Source organism: Hypomesus nipponensis, chromosome 24 (assembly GCF_054491055.1).
Source record: "Hypomesus nipponensis isolate SF chromosome 24, ASM5449105v1, whole genome shotgun sequence".
Classification (NCBI taxonomy): domain Eukaryota; kingdom Metazoa; phylum Chordata; class Actinopteri; order Osmeriformes; family Osmeridae; genus Hypomesus; species Hypomesus nipponensis.
Window position 1 is genome coordinate 8813904 of NC_140384.1, and position 15656 is coordinate 8829559.

General features: G+C 47.5%; 2 protein-coding genes across 9 annotated transcripts; both read right to left on the reverse strand.

Moving 5' to 3' along the window:
• Positions 1 to 13: 13 nt before the first annotated feature.
• card9 (caspase recruitment domain family, member 9) lies at positions 14 to 5484 on the reverse strand. Of its 4 annotated transcripts, XM_084690223.1 has the most exons (13): positions 5351 to 5484; positions 4788 to 4995; positions 4436 to 4573; positions 4049 to 4212; positions 3632 to 3793; positions 3284 to 3457; positions 2845 to 3186; positions 2450 to 2575; positions 2036 to 2221; positions 1495 to 1552; positions 1187 to 1296; positions 899 to 960; positions 14 to 603 (listed from the first exon to the last, which is right to left on the reverse strand). In XM_084690223.1, exons 2-13 carry the CDS (start codon positions 4957 to 4959, stop codon positions 510 to 512), a joined length of 1788 nt encoding a protein of 595 aa, XP_084546349.1. In that variant the 5' UTR covers positions 4960 to 4995; positions 5351 to 5484; the 3' UTR covers positions 14 to 509. The 4 variants fall into 4 exon arrangements, with proteins under 4 accessions (XP_084546349.1, XP_084546350.1, XP_084546348.1 ...); XM_084690224.1 differs by having other exon boundaries at positions 2845 to 3183; positions 4788 to 5484; XM_084690222.1 differs by having other exon boundaries at positions 4788 to 5484.
• A 148-nt stretch (positions 5485 to 5632) lies between these two features.
• snapc4 (small nuclear RNA activating complex, polypeptide 4) lies at positions 5633 to 15520 on the reverse strand. 5 transcript variants are annotated; one of them, XM_084690215.1, is made up of 25 exons: positions 15384 to 15520; positions 14743 to 14883; positions 14594 to 14634; positions 14403 to 14496; positions 14273 to 14304; positions 13858 to 13998; positions 13603 to 13740; positions 13104 to 13182; positions 12780 to 12861; positions 12484 to 12588; positions 12292 to 12364; positions 11917 to 12081; positions 11551 to 11701; positions 11030 to 11136; positions 10820 to 10914; positions 10620 to 10714; positions 10286 to 10371; positions 9524 to 10021; positions 9322 to 9411; positions 9047 to 9203; positions 8871 to 8941; positions 8583 to 8645; positions 8454 to 8478; positions 6144 to 8326; positions 5633 to 5986 (listed from the first exon to the last, which is right to left on the reverse strand). In XM_084690215.1, the coding sequence occupies exons 2-25, from the start codon at positions 14861 to 14863 to the stop codon at positions 5819 to 5821; spliced, it is 4860 nt and encodes a 1619-aa protein (XP_084546341.1). In that variant the 5' UTR covers positions 14864 to 14883; positions 15384 to 15520; the 3' UTR covers positions 5633 to 5818. The 5 variants fall into 5 exon arrangements, with proteins under 5 accessions (XP_084546341.1, XP_084546344.1, XP_084546342.1 ...); XM_084690218.1 differs by having other exon boundaries at positions 15434 to 15497; XM_084690216.1 differs by having other exon boundaries at positions 15390 to 15491.
• Positions 15521 to 15656: the final 136 nt, after the last annotated feature.

Consider the following 15656-nt stretch of genomic DNA (forward strand, 5'->3'; position numbering starts at 1 on the left):
AACATACAAAACGTTTTTTAAATGGTTTTATTCATTAACATACAGGGTCATAAAAAGAGCAGTTTCTTCCCATCCGCTGTTGGCCACTTTAACAAGGCCAAGGACTCACACTGAGTTTAAATCACAATCTGCACAATGACATCCTGCACATTGCAAGTTGCACTATTGTATCGTTATCTTTGCACTCTGTATTTTTAAGGGTAGATTGTAAATTATGGCTACCACTATTTATATTCTATTTTTATTACCCTTAGTATTAGCTAGACCCCCCTTAGTATTAGCTAGACTTTGCTCCTTTTGTATAGTTCAAATATTTAAGTTTCAATATTCCCATATGTTTAATGTATGCACCTCCCTGCCGAAGTAAATTCCTTGTTTGTGCAAACATTCATGGCGAATAAAATCCCTTCTGATTCTGAAGACACAGCACATAAGAGTCGATTGTGGCAGAGGGTCCACTTCACAACAAAGCCAAAGAGATGCGTCGAGTGAGACGAGTCATGACGTCATTAGATGCCATCTGAGTCCGTGTTGTCACTTCCACTGCTGTCATCATGGGGCGGATGCACTCTGCTGTGGACCTTTGACCTCAGGGCAAGCTTCCTAATGAGAGAAAGAGCCATGGTGGCAAAATAGTCAGTAATTCTCTATTACTGTAACAGACACACAACACCCAAGCCAAGCAGAATATCCTGAGACATTATGTGTCCCTAAAGAACAAACTTTCTCTCTCTTATGAATAATATATCTTTTTTATCTGGAATGGTTGGGTTATCAGTCTACTCACCCACAGCCTGGCCAAGCACTCGCCAAGCAGATAAATCATAATTTACCTCAGTCTCAATTTCTCACTATGTGCACAACCCCCATGATTTCCAATTATGTTCAAACTGCTCACCTCCTATGGTCAAAGTTACCCCTCATTCGTGGTAGGGTGACCACTGAATAGGGAGGGCGTTCCTGTCCACACACACACACACACACACACACACACACACACACACACACACACACACACACACACACACACACACACACACACACACACACACACACACACACACACACACACACACACACACACACACACACACACACACACACACACACACACACACACACTTAATACAAACACTCAATGTGATTTTACAATTGAATATTTCAACGTCATGGTAACCAGACTTACTGCAGAGTGGTTTTGCTCCCTGTCTCCACATGCAGGCCTCTGCTGGTCCAGCAGGGTCATGTTCTCAAAGTTCTCTCCAAACGTTCCACTAGACATGTCTTCGCTGCTGGCTGTTAAAACACAGGATCTATTTAAGGTTTCCATTTCACCCCTCATTCACTTCTCCTTCACTTTCACGCTTCCCTCCCTCCCTCCATCCATCCATCAATCAATCAATCAATTCATTAGTAAATCAATCAAATCCCTGCAGTTCCCAAATGTTCTCGGTGATCGTTTGATGAAAATATTATAATATATAAATATTGTGCCTTTTCTTTCTTTTATTAACTTCTGCTTGCAGTCCTCCTCACTGGTGGTCTGGCTTCCCTGAAACACACACACACATTCAGAACACATGCAAATCAAATATATTTCTAACAGGAAACTGTATTTGCAGAAGGGCAACTGGTCTAGAGCCAACCACACTCACATGCAATCATTCATGGAAAAAGGAACACAAAGGTGAAAAGGAAGTTTAGTGGCCTTTGCGGAGGCAATGGGGTTTACAGTACCAGTTCTCAATTATTCATTAGGCAGGGAAGGAAACAATTTGACACTAAGATGATACTTTGGGATAAAAAAAACTGTCTTGATGACAGCTGGCCACGTGAAATACTTTGAATGTCACAAGATTGAGAAATCAAGGCTGTTTTGAAAAAGCTATGATCAAATCTGAGATTTGAGACAGCCTAGAACTGTGTACCCATAATGCACTTTGGACTTCTGCTGTGTAGAATGTAAATTGCACCCTGGAATCTGAATGAACATCCAAACAGATATAAAAGAGGGTTGCTAGGGACTCATCCTGACGTCGTGATTGGTGCAGTGCCTGCGGAGGCGTGTCTTGAGGGCCAGGACCTCCCCCTCCTTGCGGAACAGTTTGGCCTGCAGGTCATCGCAGCGTTCCCCCAGCTCACGGATCTGCCTCCGGTACTGGTCCTTTTCCAGAAGACTCCGACAGTTCTCCTGGTGACTCTCCTCTCTGGAAGCCAGGGCCTGCAGAACGGAGTAGCGCTTTAACACTCCTGACACACAAACACACACACTTAAACACTGACATTATATATATATATAACATTTAGGGTGTTCAAGTTATTTACTTCCTACTAAATAAATATTCAGGACATTCATTTCACTGCCATCCTGCTTCTATGCAGTACTACAGTGGCACTTTAACCTAAAAGTATTTGTTGTACAACTCTGTATAACTCCTGAGTAGTTGACCTTGTTTCGCTCCTTCATCACTTCCTCCAGCTGTTCCAAGATGTCCTCCATCCTCTGGCGGTACATCTTGGTGTCTTTCTTTAACGTCGTGCATTTCAGCTCCAACACCTCCTTCTCCTCCCAGTACTGCAAGTATGACAACTACACAATTATTCCTGCCAAAACAACCAATCACAAGAGTACCAGACACCAGAAACAGTGAATCAAGATATTTTAAGTATCCTGGTCCACTGACAGATTGCTGTTTTGAATTATAATGGGCGGTGCTAGTCAACGTGAGCTACAAAAGCAATTCTGTGCAACGCGTTGATGTTTTAGGACATAAACACTAGACTGCGCTCGGTGTCAACGTTTGTTGTGGAAGGTTGTTCTGGGGTGTGTACTGAACAACCTACCCTGTCCCTCTGTTCCTGAGAGATGTGCAACTCCCTCTTCAGGCTGTAGATGCTGCTTATCTGCTCCCCGTTCACCCGTGGTTCATTATCCTCCAGACCCCCAGACATCTGTCTCTGCTCCCCCAGAACTCCAGCTCGAAGAACCCCAGGGTTCTGGTCATCCGCACCCTCTGCTCTCTCCTGGTCTCCCAGACTCCATTTCCTTCCCTGGGGCTCCCAGGACCAACTCTGGACCTCCACAGGCCTCTGCACCTGGTCCCCGGCCTTTTGGTCGTCAACAACACTGTCTCTCCCCTGTTTGTCTGGGACTTGGGCAGACACGACGCCTGACGCGTTCCCCTGCTGTTACAACAACACACTGTCAGCATCCGAACAAGATGGTTGTGAGGTTTGAGTTGGTGTGCTGCTGTGGGAATTAAAAAGTTTTTACATGGCGTACCTTGGTCTTTATCTCCTGCAGCTGAGCTGAGAGAAGATGGTTCTGGTTCAGAAGCTGTGTCATGGTGTCCTGGCCGGGCCATCTCTCCACAATGTTCCTCAGGGACTTGGATCGCCGGTGCTGGATCTGGACATCGCTTTCTGCCTTCATCAGGTTGTGTTTCAGCTTCTCAATCTGAAGCAGAGAAAGTGGAGGGACGTAACCGAGGTTACAGTGAGTTGCAACGTAATGTTTTTAAAATGACACTAACATAATTCTACGATGGCTCAAGACCTGGGTAGGAGAGCTGAGGTTAAAGGTAAGCATCTGGGTCAAGGGTCATCAATTTGGTCAGGGTGGAGTACTCACCTCCAGCTGCAGGTCTCGGCTGGCCATGAGAGCACAGTTCTTCTCCTCGCTCAGCTTGGTGACCTGGAGCATCAGGCCGTAGTTGTCGTCCTTCAGGTGACGGAGTTCCTCCAGGTATCGATCCCGCTCAGCCCTGAGGCGCTGCAGCCTCTCTTGCTGGGTCTGCAGTCAATCAACCAATCAATGACATGATCAATCTTCATCTAGAACAATTCTTCCAAGTACATATAAAACCAGATAAATCTCGATTGCAGAAATAAAACAAAAAGAAACATTCAGTAAAAGCTGAGAAAATAAGCCTGTTTAAAGTGATCCTGTCCAGGAGACGTCACCTGTAGTTCTCTCTCACCTGTAGTTCTCTCTCACCTGTAGTTCTCTCTCACCTGTAGTTCTCTCTCACCTGTAGTTCTCTCTCACCTGTAGTTCTCTCTCCTTGAGCTGCTGCTGCCTGTCTGCGTCCTGCAGGCCCACCGCGGCTGCAGACGCCTCCTGCCTGCGTCTGCGCTCCTCCGCCAGACCCTTCTGCAGCCGGGTCACCTCTGACATCAGGAACTGGGTCAGCCCCGACTCCCCCACCGTGTCTGTGTACACACAAACACAGACAAAGACACACACACACACACACAAATACAAATACACAAGCGTGTATGAACACAGGTACACACACAGAGAGACGAGCACATATACACACCATCACAAAAACTGTTAAATGCCTAATACATAAAATACCTAAAAAAAAACACTTTTACGAGTTTTTCCGAGTTTGACTGCATGAATGCATGGATTCAAGAACGATCTGCTCACCAACTAGCATGGAGAAGGCTCGGGCTGGCTCCTTGCCTGTGATCTTGCGGTACAGTTGAGGATAGTCCAGCTCCAAACTCTCCAGGAAAGCCACATGACCCTTGACCCCTGTCCTTTGCAAAATGTCCAGCAGGACACCTGATAAAAAGTAAAAAAAAACTGTGGAAGTAGCCATTCCAACAATTCCTCAAAGGCTAATATCATCACCAGACCAGTCCACTGAAAGGGGAACATGGGCTTTTTGTTGAACATTACAACTACTAAAATACACGATGTCACAATATCATGGACCTGTCTATAGACTGAGGGTGAAAATACTTGTGATACTGTACGACCCAGGGCATCCTCTTACCCACTCTGCGCCTTCGGAGCACCAGACTGGGGTCGTTGAAGATCTGCTCCTCATCTTCCCCACTCAGCACCTTGCACTGGCGCAGGTAAGGCGTGATGCGAGACGGCTCGATGGTCTTGAGCAGCAGCAGTCTGTAGTCCTCCAACTGCAGCCAACACTCCTCGTCCTCCATAGCAACTGTCTGTGACTAGGAAACCTGCCGGTCACCCTGCACCAACAGCACACGTTGGTCAAAGTGTGGCGTTTTTCTTTTTTGTGCTGTAGAAATAACCTTTGGTTGTTTGAAAACAAGGCGAACACAGACGCCGACTATTTATGAGTCCCTAAAGAAAAAACGCTGGGGTACAAAAGCACTGTCTTGGGTAGTTGACAAATCATTGTTTGGTCACACAGCCTGATTGTACACAAGAAACTCAGCAATGTCTAGACTGACCTCTTTCACCAACTCATGCGAATGAACGTAAACTCACACAAAATACATCCTGCTAATCTGAACTTTAAAACATTCAGCAGCGAGCAAAAAAAAACTAATACAGCTGGTTTGAAAAATCTGAAAGCTTTACCTGGGCACCGTTTAACTCCCTGCCTCACTACGACATCAAGTAGCATGAAGGGCTACAATAAAAGTGATTGTTCACTGAAGAAATGTTTACAACGCAGACACACTTCCCCTTTCGAGAGGATTCATTTCAGTTTTTTCTTTCCGATATTTCATAATACAGCGGTGCTAGAGGCCAATGGGGAACAATGACATGGCGAGAATGCTGTGCAATGCCCTGAGAATAAGGTAAAAGTTTTTTTTTGCCATGTTGTCCTTGCTGGTGCATGCTGAAAGAGAGGCTTCATTATTTCAAAATAACAATTTATTACAAAAATGTATAAACAGAATCTCTTTTTACAATAAGTATACATTTATATGGATGCTGAATTCATTTGCATAAACATAACATTTGTATCGTAAGAGGTGTACCGTAGCTACTGTGGTCACCAACGTATCTGACATCAAAATATCCTTCAGAACGCTTTGGGTTTTAAGAGGAGGAACAATCTTCTGCATTAGGATTGGAGGGGATGCCAGGGGGCGGGACGTAGCTCTGATTGGAGGGGATGCCAGGGGGCGGGACGTGGCTCTGGTTGCAGGGGATACCACAGTAGTGAGCGGCAGGTGCGCCAGTGCCATCCGTTACCAGCAAGAAACTCTGGGTAAAGAACACAAGGAACAAGGTTACGTGTTGACGATTATTGGTAACAAAACAACAACAAACACTCTGGTTTAGCGTTTATATAACTAGGGTTAGTAAGAGTATGGAAATATTAAGTTTGGTAGTCATGGGGGCAGAGAGTCAGGCTAGTTACCTGCATTCTTGTAGATCCATCTCTGACTTTTGCCCGTTTCCGTTGTCTATAATCCGTCTGCTCTTCACCCTCTCCGTTGTCCAAGGTTGGAGAGTTTGACCTCGACTCAGGTTCAATGCTGACCGGGTTGAGCGTGGCGAGAAAAGCAGGCAGGGTGTAGCAGGACAGGAAGCGAGCCTTAAGCATGAGGTACGCAGGGTTTGAACCGAAGCGTTCCGCGATCACCTCCCTGATGGCGGCCACCTTCTCCTCCTCGCTGGCGCCCTGTTCATCCAGGGGCAGCAGCTGCAAAGCAGAGGTGGTCAGGGACTTCTTGTGTCTGAGCAAAGCAGAGAGGGAGGCCAGGTTGCTGGAGAAGGGAGGCAGGTAGGGCAAGGCCACCTCCAGCTTCGGCAGCACCACGCCCGTCTTGCCAGTAAGCCATTCAATCACCTGCGCCGGCTCCTCCGTTAGTATCAAGGAGGGGTCGAAGCTGAGGGGCTCGGGTTTGAAACTGGGCTCTGTGGCGTTGACTGTGATCACATTGCTGGGCAGGCTTGGCGTGGCTGTGTGCGAGGGTAGGGGGACAGTCATTCTTGGGGATACTGGCCTGAAGAAAACTTGTGGTCCTGGGGAAACGTGCCTGATGAGAGTAGTGGGGTTTTGTCTTAGGATTGGCCTTGCTCCAGGATGGCCCTGCTTCATAGGGAAGGGGCCAGACCCTGGAGTCAACTGCCTGAGGAAGGGGATTGTTCCTGGGGAGGGATGCCTCAACACAGGCCCTGGTCCTGGGGTCCCTGGTTGCTGAACATGTATGATGTAAGGTAAGCAAGGACCAGGTGAAAGCTGGGATAAACCATGGGGCCATGGGGTACAATTTGATTGTAGAACAAACATAGGGGCAGAACTGGCGGGTCCTGGACTAGGTTGTGATTGGGTGGTAACAAAGCCAGGGTGTGATTGGGTGGGACCAGTGACATGTTGTGATTGGGTAGAACCAGAGCCAGGCTGTGATTGGGTGGGACCATTGAGGGCACACTTTGGAGATTGTGGAGAGCCTAGGGACACGGCAGATGACTGGTTCACACTTTGCACCAGACTACAGACAGCAGGAAGACTGGTGGAGGGGGTTTTAATGTTAGGGTTAGGACTGGTTGAGAGTGTGAGACCTGGACCAGGATTGGTGGAGAGTGCAGAAGCTTGGCCAGGATTGGTGGATAATGTAGTAGTTGCGGTGGAATTTGTGATGGTTGTCTGAGGGTTTAGGTTTGGACTGCAAGATTGCGTCAGAGCAGCACCAGGAGTGGTAGACACTGTATAGCTTGAATGATCGTTGGTTATAGCGCTGGTGGATGGCGTCTGTGGGCTATCCGGCTGTTTCGGGCGGAGGGACCGCTGGCCGGCTATGGAATAGACAATGTTTATATCCAAGGGAGGAGGAGGGGCTGGCTTTTCATTTGTGACGCTCCAGGCCGTGGGAGAGCATATCTGAGGGTCGGCTTTAGGAGCAATCTGCATGCAGGTTTTCCTGGATCCGGGCGACTTTCCATCAGTCTTCAGGAGGGCTTCGGTTTCAGGAGCAGCCTCTTTGCAGGTTCTCTTGCGTCTGGGTGACACGCCATCTGCCCTTTTGCCTTTCTCCAAGAGAGCTTTGACCTTTTCGGTCGGTTTACGAGCTCGTTTCCCCACGGCGGGACTGTTCACCTTGGGAGACACGCTGATCTCTGCCACAATAGTCCTGCCTGGGGGTGACCGGAAGGAGTTTGTTTGGAGGGGGACACGTAGAATGGTAGGGGTGGAGAATGTGTTAGCGCCGCAGGTTAGGGGGTTCAAGTTGGAACTGGATGACGGGATAGGGGGGGATTGGAGGCAGAGGATGTGTGGGGAGGGGGATGTGAGAGGGCCTGGTAGGGTGTTGAGAGGGACGGGTTTCTGACCCGCCGCCACAACAAATCTAACCATTGGCACTCCAGGGACAGGAAGTCTGGTGCCTTGGACTGGAAGTGAGTGGGCTTGTAGAGGAAGTCGTTGACCCTGTACTATGGGCTGTGTAATGAAGACAGGTGAAGGACCCATGAAGACGGATGAGATCGAAGTTGCAGATTGTTGACTATTTTGCTGTGTCATCGAGTTCCCAGGAACTCTTCCGACTTGCTGCAGCCTTTTGGCCACCGTGCTTTGAACCGTCGTCTTCAGATTTTGCGCTGGAACACAAAGACAGGCCCTTTAACGTGTCTCTCTCCCTCTCCCTCTCCAAACACACATCCACATACATATCTCATGTATATGACACACCATAAATAGTATGGGTAACCATAGTTACTAGCTTACCGGACTGGACAGGAATGAGCTGCATCTAAAATTGACATTACAACACGTTCAGTTGGTGATGTTGTACATTTGTTTACACGTTATTCTTATTATCGACGTTTGCGCCACAACGGCAACACTGTTACACACCCTCTGTGGACTCTGCCGGTACTGGATGATCTTCTTGCAGCCGCCGGTGTCGACGCGGAGAGCCTGGGATGGAGAGAGGAACCGCACAGAGGATTATTAGGGCGCCCTTGATTTCATTTTCGCAAAGAACCAGGAAACGGGTGGAAGAAACGTACAAGTTCTGTGCGAGAAGCGACACGCTCAACAAGCACTGATCAGCTATGGTCTGACCGCGCGATTACCTGGTGATGCTGGAGTTGTGTTCCTATACTACTGCTTGGAGGTTAAAGGTCAGGGGTTAATGCCTACCTGCAGAAAGAGCTTGAACACTGGGGTGCTGGTGAGTTCCAATGCTTCTACTCTCTCTCGAACCATGTCCACTACACACACACACACACACACACACACACACAGATCAATACAACGGAAACATCTTCACAGAAAACAGGCAATACACAGATGACTAGATTTGGCGGTGGAGTTACGTTTCCAGGGTCTGTTCTTGGTGAGGGGCGCGGGCAGCAGCAGATTGCCCACCCAGGGGGTGACCGCCACCAGGAGGGCATGGTGCAGACTGGTGTTGCTGGTCATGCTGGACGGCCTGTGGAACGCTCTCACTGGACCGGACCGGAAGCTGTTCCTCTACACCCACACAAACAGAAAACGCACGTTTCTGTGTGTGGGAGGCACATGCAGAGGCCAGTGACGAAAAGGTAAGCAGTTAGCAAAGTGAGACATCAGCCAGTGATGTTTCCGTTACCTTCCGGGAGGCACAGACTCCTCTCCAGAGCATCAGATCCTTGATTTCTGAAAACGGCACCTTAAGCATGGCCAGCAGACTGTGGCGATCCTGGAAACACAGCAGCAGCACTTTCAACGACAAGCATGTCTGCTACGCACTGTAGTGACTGTCTATACGTTTGTGCGTGGGGATTGTGAACGTGTGTGATGACATGAGTTACCTTCTTGGCCAGTACTGCAGGGTTATCCCCCACCACGGAATCCAAGTAGTTTCCAAAGCGATCCAGGATGGTGGAGCGTACCATTACATTACGGTGTGTGGGGGGGTCCTGGCTGGGGTACACTGAGCTGCTAGGCTGGCCATGGTTAGATCCAGAAGTGTCAGGAACATCTTGAGAGGAGTTAACACTTGGCAGCTCTACAAACACAGTATTCAGGGTCCCAGAGCCCCTGACATTGGGGTCCCATGTTGGAATCCATTTCTCAAAGGGGGGGATTAAGTACATTCTCTCAACTTCCTCTTCTTCCTCACTCTCCACAGACCCCCTTTTTCGCTTTTTCCCCTTGGTCTCATCGTCGCTGTCCATGTAAACGATTTGTGTCGGATCTTCTTCCTCCGAGGTGGATGCCTCCTCTTCCTCCAGCTTCTGCAGTCTCTTTATGATCCTTTTCTTCACACTTTTCTTCATCGCTCTGGACTGCTTCCTAGTTATCCCTATCTTTGACACAGAGAAGAGAGAGGGAGACGGAGAGAACGATGATGACTGAGTGGACCACAGGAACAAAACGAGGTGCAGCTAATGTGCTAATAGTCTGCTCATTCAGCAAAGCCAATTTGAAAGATCAGAGAGTTAAATATCTTAACACTTAACAGTGATTGCCATCTAGAAATGAAAGCAAAATAACATGATATTCCGAAATACAGAAAAAAGGACCCTTGATATAGATGATGACAGGGGCAGTGGGACCCTGGGGAAACTTACTCTGTGTCGCTGTAACTTGCACCACTGAGTCATACACTGGCAGTCCAGTCTGTTTGGGATCTCCCTGGAGATTGCAGCCCACTTCCCTTTACAGGACAGGGAAGAAGGAAGTGACATCACAGTCGGTCTCAATATTCTTTTTGAATGCTCTTATAAAGTGCCATAATGGTATGTAGGGATTCCCAAAGACAGACTAAACCAGGCATTGACCTGTAAGGCCAGTGGATGTACTTGATGTACTTTTTTTATTAAGGAAATGTTATTCAATAAGCTGTCCGACCCACATTTGAACACAACCCTACACCCCTGTTTATGTGTTCCACTGTGTACAAACCTTCTCCATGTTTTTTCACCATTTCTTTCAGTAACAACATCTCCTCAGGAGACCAGGGCCCCTTCTTCACGCCCTCTCTCAAGCAGTCCAGGTACCTACCCAAGCAAAGCCAATGAGAGGGGACGTCCACACAACCGCTGGATAGCCACAACAACAATACCTCTCCCAGTTAGCCAATCAGGGCCCAGTCGGGACCTCACCTGTCGCGGCATTGGCTGTCAGTTCTGCCGGGGACTTCTGGCCTTATCTTCCACCACCTCCCAACGCCATACTTGGATACAGCTTTCAGGAGCAGCTACACACACACACACACACACACACACTAATTTGTATCCCCTGTACAGAACCATAGTTGTTTGTAAACATGCTCCATAAACAAATATTGATGGATCCGATCTGATGGTCTTTACCTCGTCTTCTTCTGGGGTCCAATGCCCTTTTTTGAGGGATGGGTCTAGAACCATGGTCCAGCGGTACATCAACTGTGTAGCGGGTCTCCCTTCCATGAAGTACGACACTGAGGGTTCATGGGATCAAACACAAGAGCGGACACCACTGTGTGAACATGGGAGCGAGTCTACAGCGCAGAGGAGCTGGAGTTAACTTGACCACGTAAATGGGTTTTCGTTAGTAACTTTGCTTAGTTGGTAATCGTGGTCATATTTGTAGGATGTTGGCAGGTGTAGATGTTAGTGTAGTGTGCGTGCGTCTTGGAAGTGGCCCTGCTTAGGCCAATTAAATGACACAAACAGATAATATAAGGATCTTCCTGTTTATCCAAGCCTGGTCATTGCCTATAGTTAATTTGGGGGTGGCCTCTACACTCCCGGCTAAACACGGTATCATTTTATACAGAATAAAAGGTGACATCTTCAACTTTTCTGACTGGGTGTAGATGCACGTTGACGTAGGCAGGTATACAAGGCCTTACTCTGCGTATAGGGGATGAAGTTTCCAACTCGCATCTTCTCCGTTAGCTCTCTGAGTTGCTGGTCGTCCTCAGGTTGCCATGGGCCCTTTTTGAAAGTCTTGGAGACGTAGCGCTGGAAGGCTTGCAGACACATGAAGGCTGTCCTGTTGGTCTGCAGGCAGGGAAAGATCATCAGAGAGAAAAAAATTGATGTGGCAAACAAACATGATACATCTACTGCATGATACCATGCATGCATCCTGATGACATGATGATAAAAGGAAGGTATCATGCCCTACAAAAAAGTTCTTCCATCTTCCATTTCCATCAACTGTATTTGTATCTGGTCATGTCTACTTCCTCTTTTTACCTACTCCAGACCCTCACCCCCAGCTGTTCAGCAATCAGCTCCCAATTGACGCAGTGGTTTTTGAGCGCTACGATCCTAAGCTTGTCGATCTCGTTCTCCTTCCAGATGTTCTTGTTGATTGAGGGGTGAAGGCAGTTTTGCCAGAAAACCTTGATGTTCTCTGCATCCTGCAGACCTTCGAACTGCGAGGAGAGAGGGTAGGGTCAGACTGGACCAGATGGAAAGGTCTTGAAGTGAGAGAGGAGGTCATAGTGAAGCGGGTTGTTGACAGTCAGGCGTCAGGGGTGAAAGGTCAAGACAAAAAGCAGAAGAATGCGAGTGTAGGTTGAAGGTAGAAGGGTCATTTACAGACAGAACTCTTTCCGAGGAAAACAGAACATTTTTTGACCTACGTCAATATTGGCGATCTTCTCCCAGTCGTGTTCATCAAGGCGGCTACCAGTCAGCTCCTCCTCCTTCTTCGCCCTGTCCAATCAGAGACACCCACACATCAGCTTGGCTGTGCTACGTACAGTATAGTACTGTACGTACAAGTAGAAGCTAGTATGGCTTTAGCTGTGTGTAGATGTTCTTTTGTCAGCTACCTGATCTCTTCAATTTCTTTCTCTATCTGAGTGATCTGCTGGCGCAGGTTCTGCTTCTCGGCTGCACTGTCCATTTTAGACATCTTATCGGTCAGATATTCCACCCTTGATGTAAGGACACGAGAGAGATTAGGCAGGCAGCAAGCAACCAAAGAAAGACGTAAAGAGAAAACGAAAGAAAAGGGTAAGGAGGCCCAGAGAATTGGACTAAGGCAGAAATAAAGAGAACAAAATGGAAGAACAAATAAGAGACAGAGAGAGCGAGAGAAAGAAAATAAAAATAAAAGACGACGCACTTGTTCAGTTTGGGTTTCATCATCAGCCTCATGCAGTCTCTGACCACGGAGTTGACCAGGAGTGCCTTCTGCCAGCCCGTCCCTGAAAACAGGAAATACAGAGTCAGATGGATGAGTGGTGAGGGAGTCGGGCTAGTTATCAGAAGGTTGCCGGATCGATTCCCCGCTGTGCCAAATGACGATGTGTCCTTGGGCAAGGCACTTCACCCTACTTGCCTCGGGAGGAAAGTCCCTGTACTTACTGCAAGTCGCTCTGGATAAGGGCGTCTGCTAAATGACTAAATGTAAATGTAAATACAAGCACACGCCGCCACAACAACTCACATCTTTTTACTTTTGCCGTCCCCGCCCCCCTGTTCTCTTTGCTGTTCCTCTCCTTAGTCTCTGGGTTGGCTGGGGGTCCCTGTGGAGGGAGGCACATGGGTAAGACGAGCTGAAGCTACATGTAATACAGTACATGCATTTTTACTTTACCCTTGTGCCTTTACCGTTGTGGTGCAAAAGGTGGGTCACAATGACCCAAAGGCAGGACAAGGGTTTTAAAAACATTATTTTGCGAGTTCGACTTGTATATAGCAGGTAGGGCAGACTGTCCTTGATTAGGGACACTGCCACCAAACAAAATCATATAGAAGTTGATGCTATCCTGGACAGTGAAATTGAGAGATTGGATGTAGCCTAGTAGCTAATGACCACTCCTATAGCAAACATCTAAACTCATCTAAGCATTTCAGTGGATAAGAGATGGTTAGTATTGTACTTTAGACTGTCCAGAAAAATAGCCCCCTTAAGGTCACTGAGGAGGGGGGTCTGGAGGACCTACCAGGGCCGTGAGCTTGTCCTTGAAGTAGGGTCTGAGGAAGTGTCCCATGAACAGGTTGTTAGGGTTGTAGTTAGGTATCGAGTTCTTGGCACAGCCGTCTGAAGGGCCTGGGCCCGACATCTGAGCCACTAACTCTTTCTGCAAATAAAAAATACAATAATAATATGTATTTGGACCGTTTCCTGACTGATGAAGAAATGTAGTCAAATACAGACTGGGACTACTGTTTTTCCTCTGTTGTTGTGTCAGACATACCTGCTGTTGCTTGTTGTCAGCCAGATGCTTCTCCAGCTCCTCCATCTTCTCCCTCAGGACTTCCTGGTAGACCAAGTTCATCTGCAGGCAGGACTCAGCCGTCTGAGGCAGATCAAGCTCATCCTCACTGCCCTCCTCGCTCTGGGGGGGGGGGACAAACGAGGGTGAGAGTGTGTGGGTGTGTGAGGGGTGGAGGAAGGGTGAGGGAGACACGGTGAGTGACTGTCTCACCCTCGCCCCCCATTCACCCAGAGGTGTGTTGAAGAAGGGAGAGAGAAAGAGAGAGAGTAGAAGGCAGTGACATGGAAGGAGGGAGTAGGAAATATAATAAGAGAAGGTTGTGAGGTAAGGAGTTTAACTTTTATGATTCAATGTTACACACAGTGAACAAACTAAAAGGCATCCAGTCACTCACCTCCTCTGGGGCAATCCCTCCATCCTCCTCATCTGCACAATGCAAAGAGCACGATTAGCTCAGAGCCCTGGTCATACACACTACGCAATGACAATCTATGTGGCTGCAATGCACCAGTTGCTCCTCTTACCTGACAGAATGATGGCATCAGTTCCAAGAGAGCGCTCCAACTCCTCGATCTCTCTTTGAACTCGCTCCCTCTCACCCTCCAGGTCCTCTGCATCCTGTTGGCCAGTCAATCAGAACCACCTCATAATGCGTTAACCGAAAATATCGAGTACTGGACACTACATTGCTACAATGAAACCACAAGTTTCTTACCAAAGCAGAACCGGAAGCGTCATTGTCGTCCGAATCATCATCTGACAAATTATGACAATAGACCACGTTAAATAATTATCATTATTGAAATTGAAAAGTAATATTGAAATTATCAAAAATCTGTTTTTGCTCGAACACGACTAACTCACCGGAAGAACTGTCAGAAGACAGCAAGTCAATGGAGATGCTCTCTGGACCCAGACTGCGCTCGAGCTCCAATATCTGACGCTCTATCTTCTCCCTTTGTGCCGCGAGGTCGTCCGAAGACATGGCGCGTCACTGTAGTGTACCTGTGACAAGTTTAGAAACAGTTAATTTGGCTAATATTGGCTCCGATAGTAATAAACCTCAATCTAATTTCAAATTTCTCACATACACACAAGGTACGCTGCACGCGTGCTCCACACGCTACACACACACCGGTACTTTCTACAGCTGTGTCAGACTGAGGCTACAGCAAGGTATAGCACAGTTAGCTGTATACTTCAGCCACGGCAAACGTTTCTAACAAAATTCAAAATATGTATATAAACCATTGCATCCGTATAGCATTGCCATTTTCAAATAGTTTGTATATAATAACGTTGACTTTAAACTTCAGAAATGCTTAAATCGCGTACTTAGCCTCATCATAGCTAGCTAGCAACCTACATGTATTCTGGAGCAAGATTTGAAACATCGTTAGCTCAACCATAACCATCAGTATTGCAAACAATGGCAACTAAAGTAAACGAGTTTTATACATATTCGGTTGTTATAAAATGTTACCAGAATATATGATTGTAGTTACTTGTACCAAACGAATCTGATCAGCAAGTCGTCTAACTATCGTAACCGTACTTAAGGGTTCTTCGTTTTCTTTTTGTGCTACCCGTCGTTATGCGGGTGCTTCGTAAATTTATAAGGAGGCAACGCTAACCATCAGCCCTAGCGGATCTTTGACAGGAGCCCCTCCCCTACAGGCCTTCATAAAACCAAAACCAGGAACACCATCGCTGCACGTTTACTTGTCGTTTGCATAGTACCCACAATGCACTGAGAAACACATTTTCCTGTTTTAGAT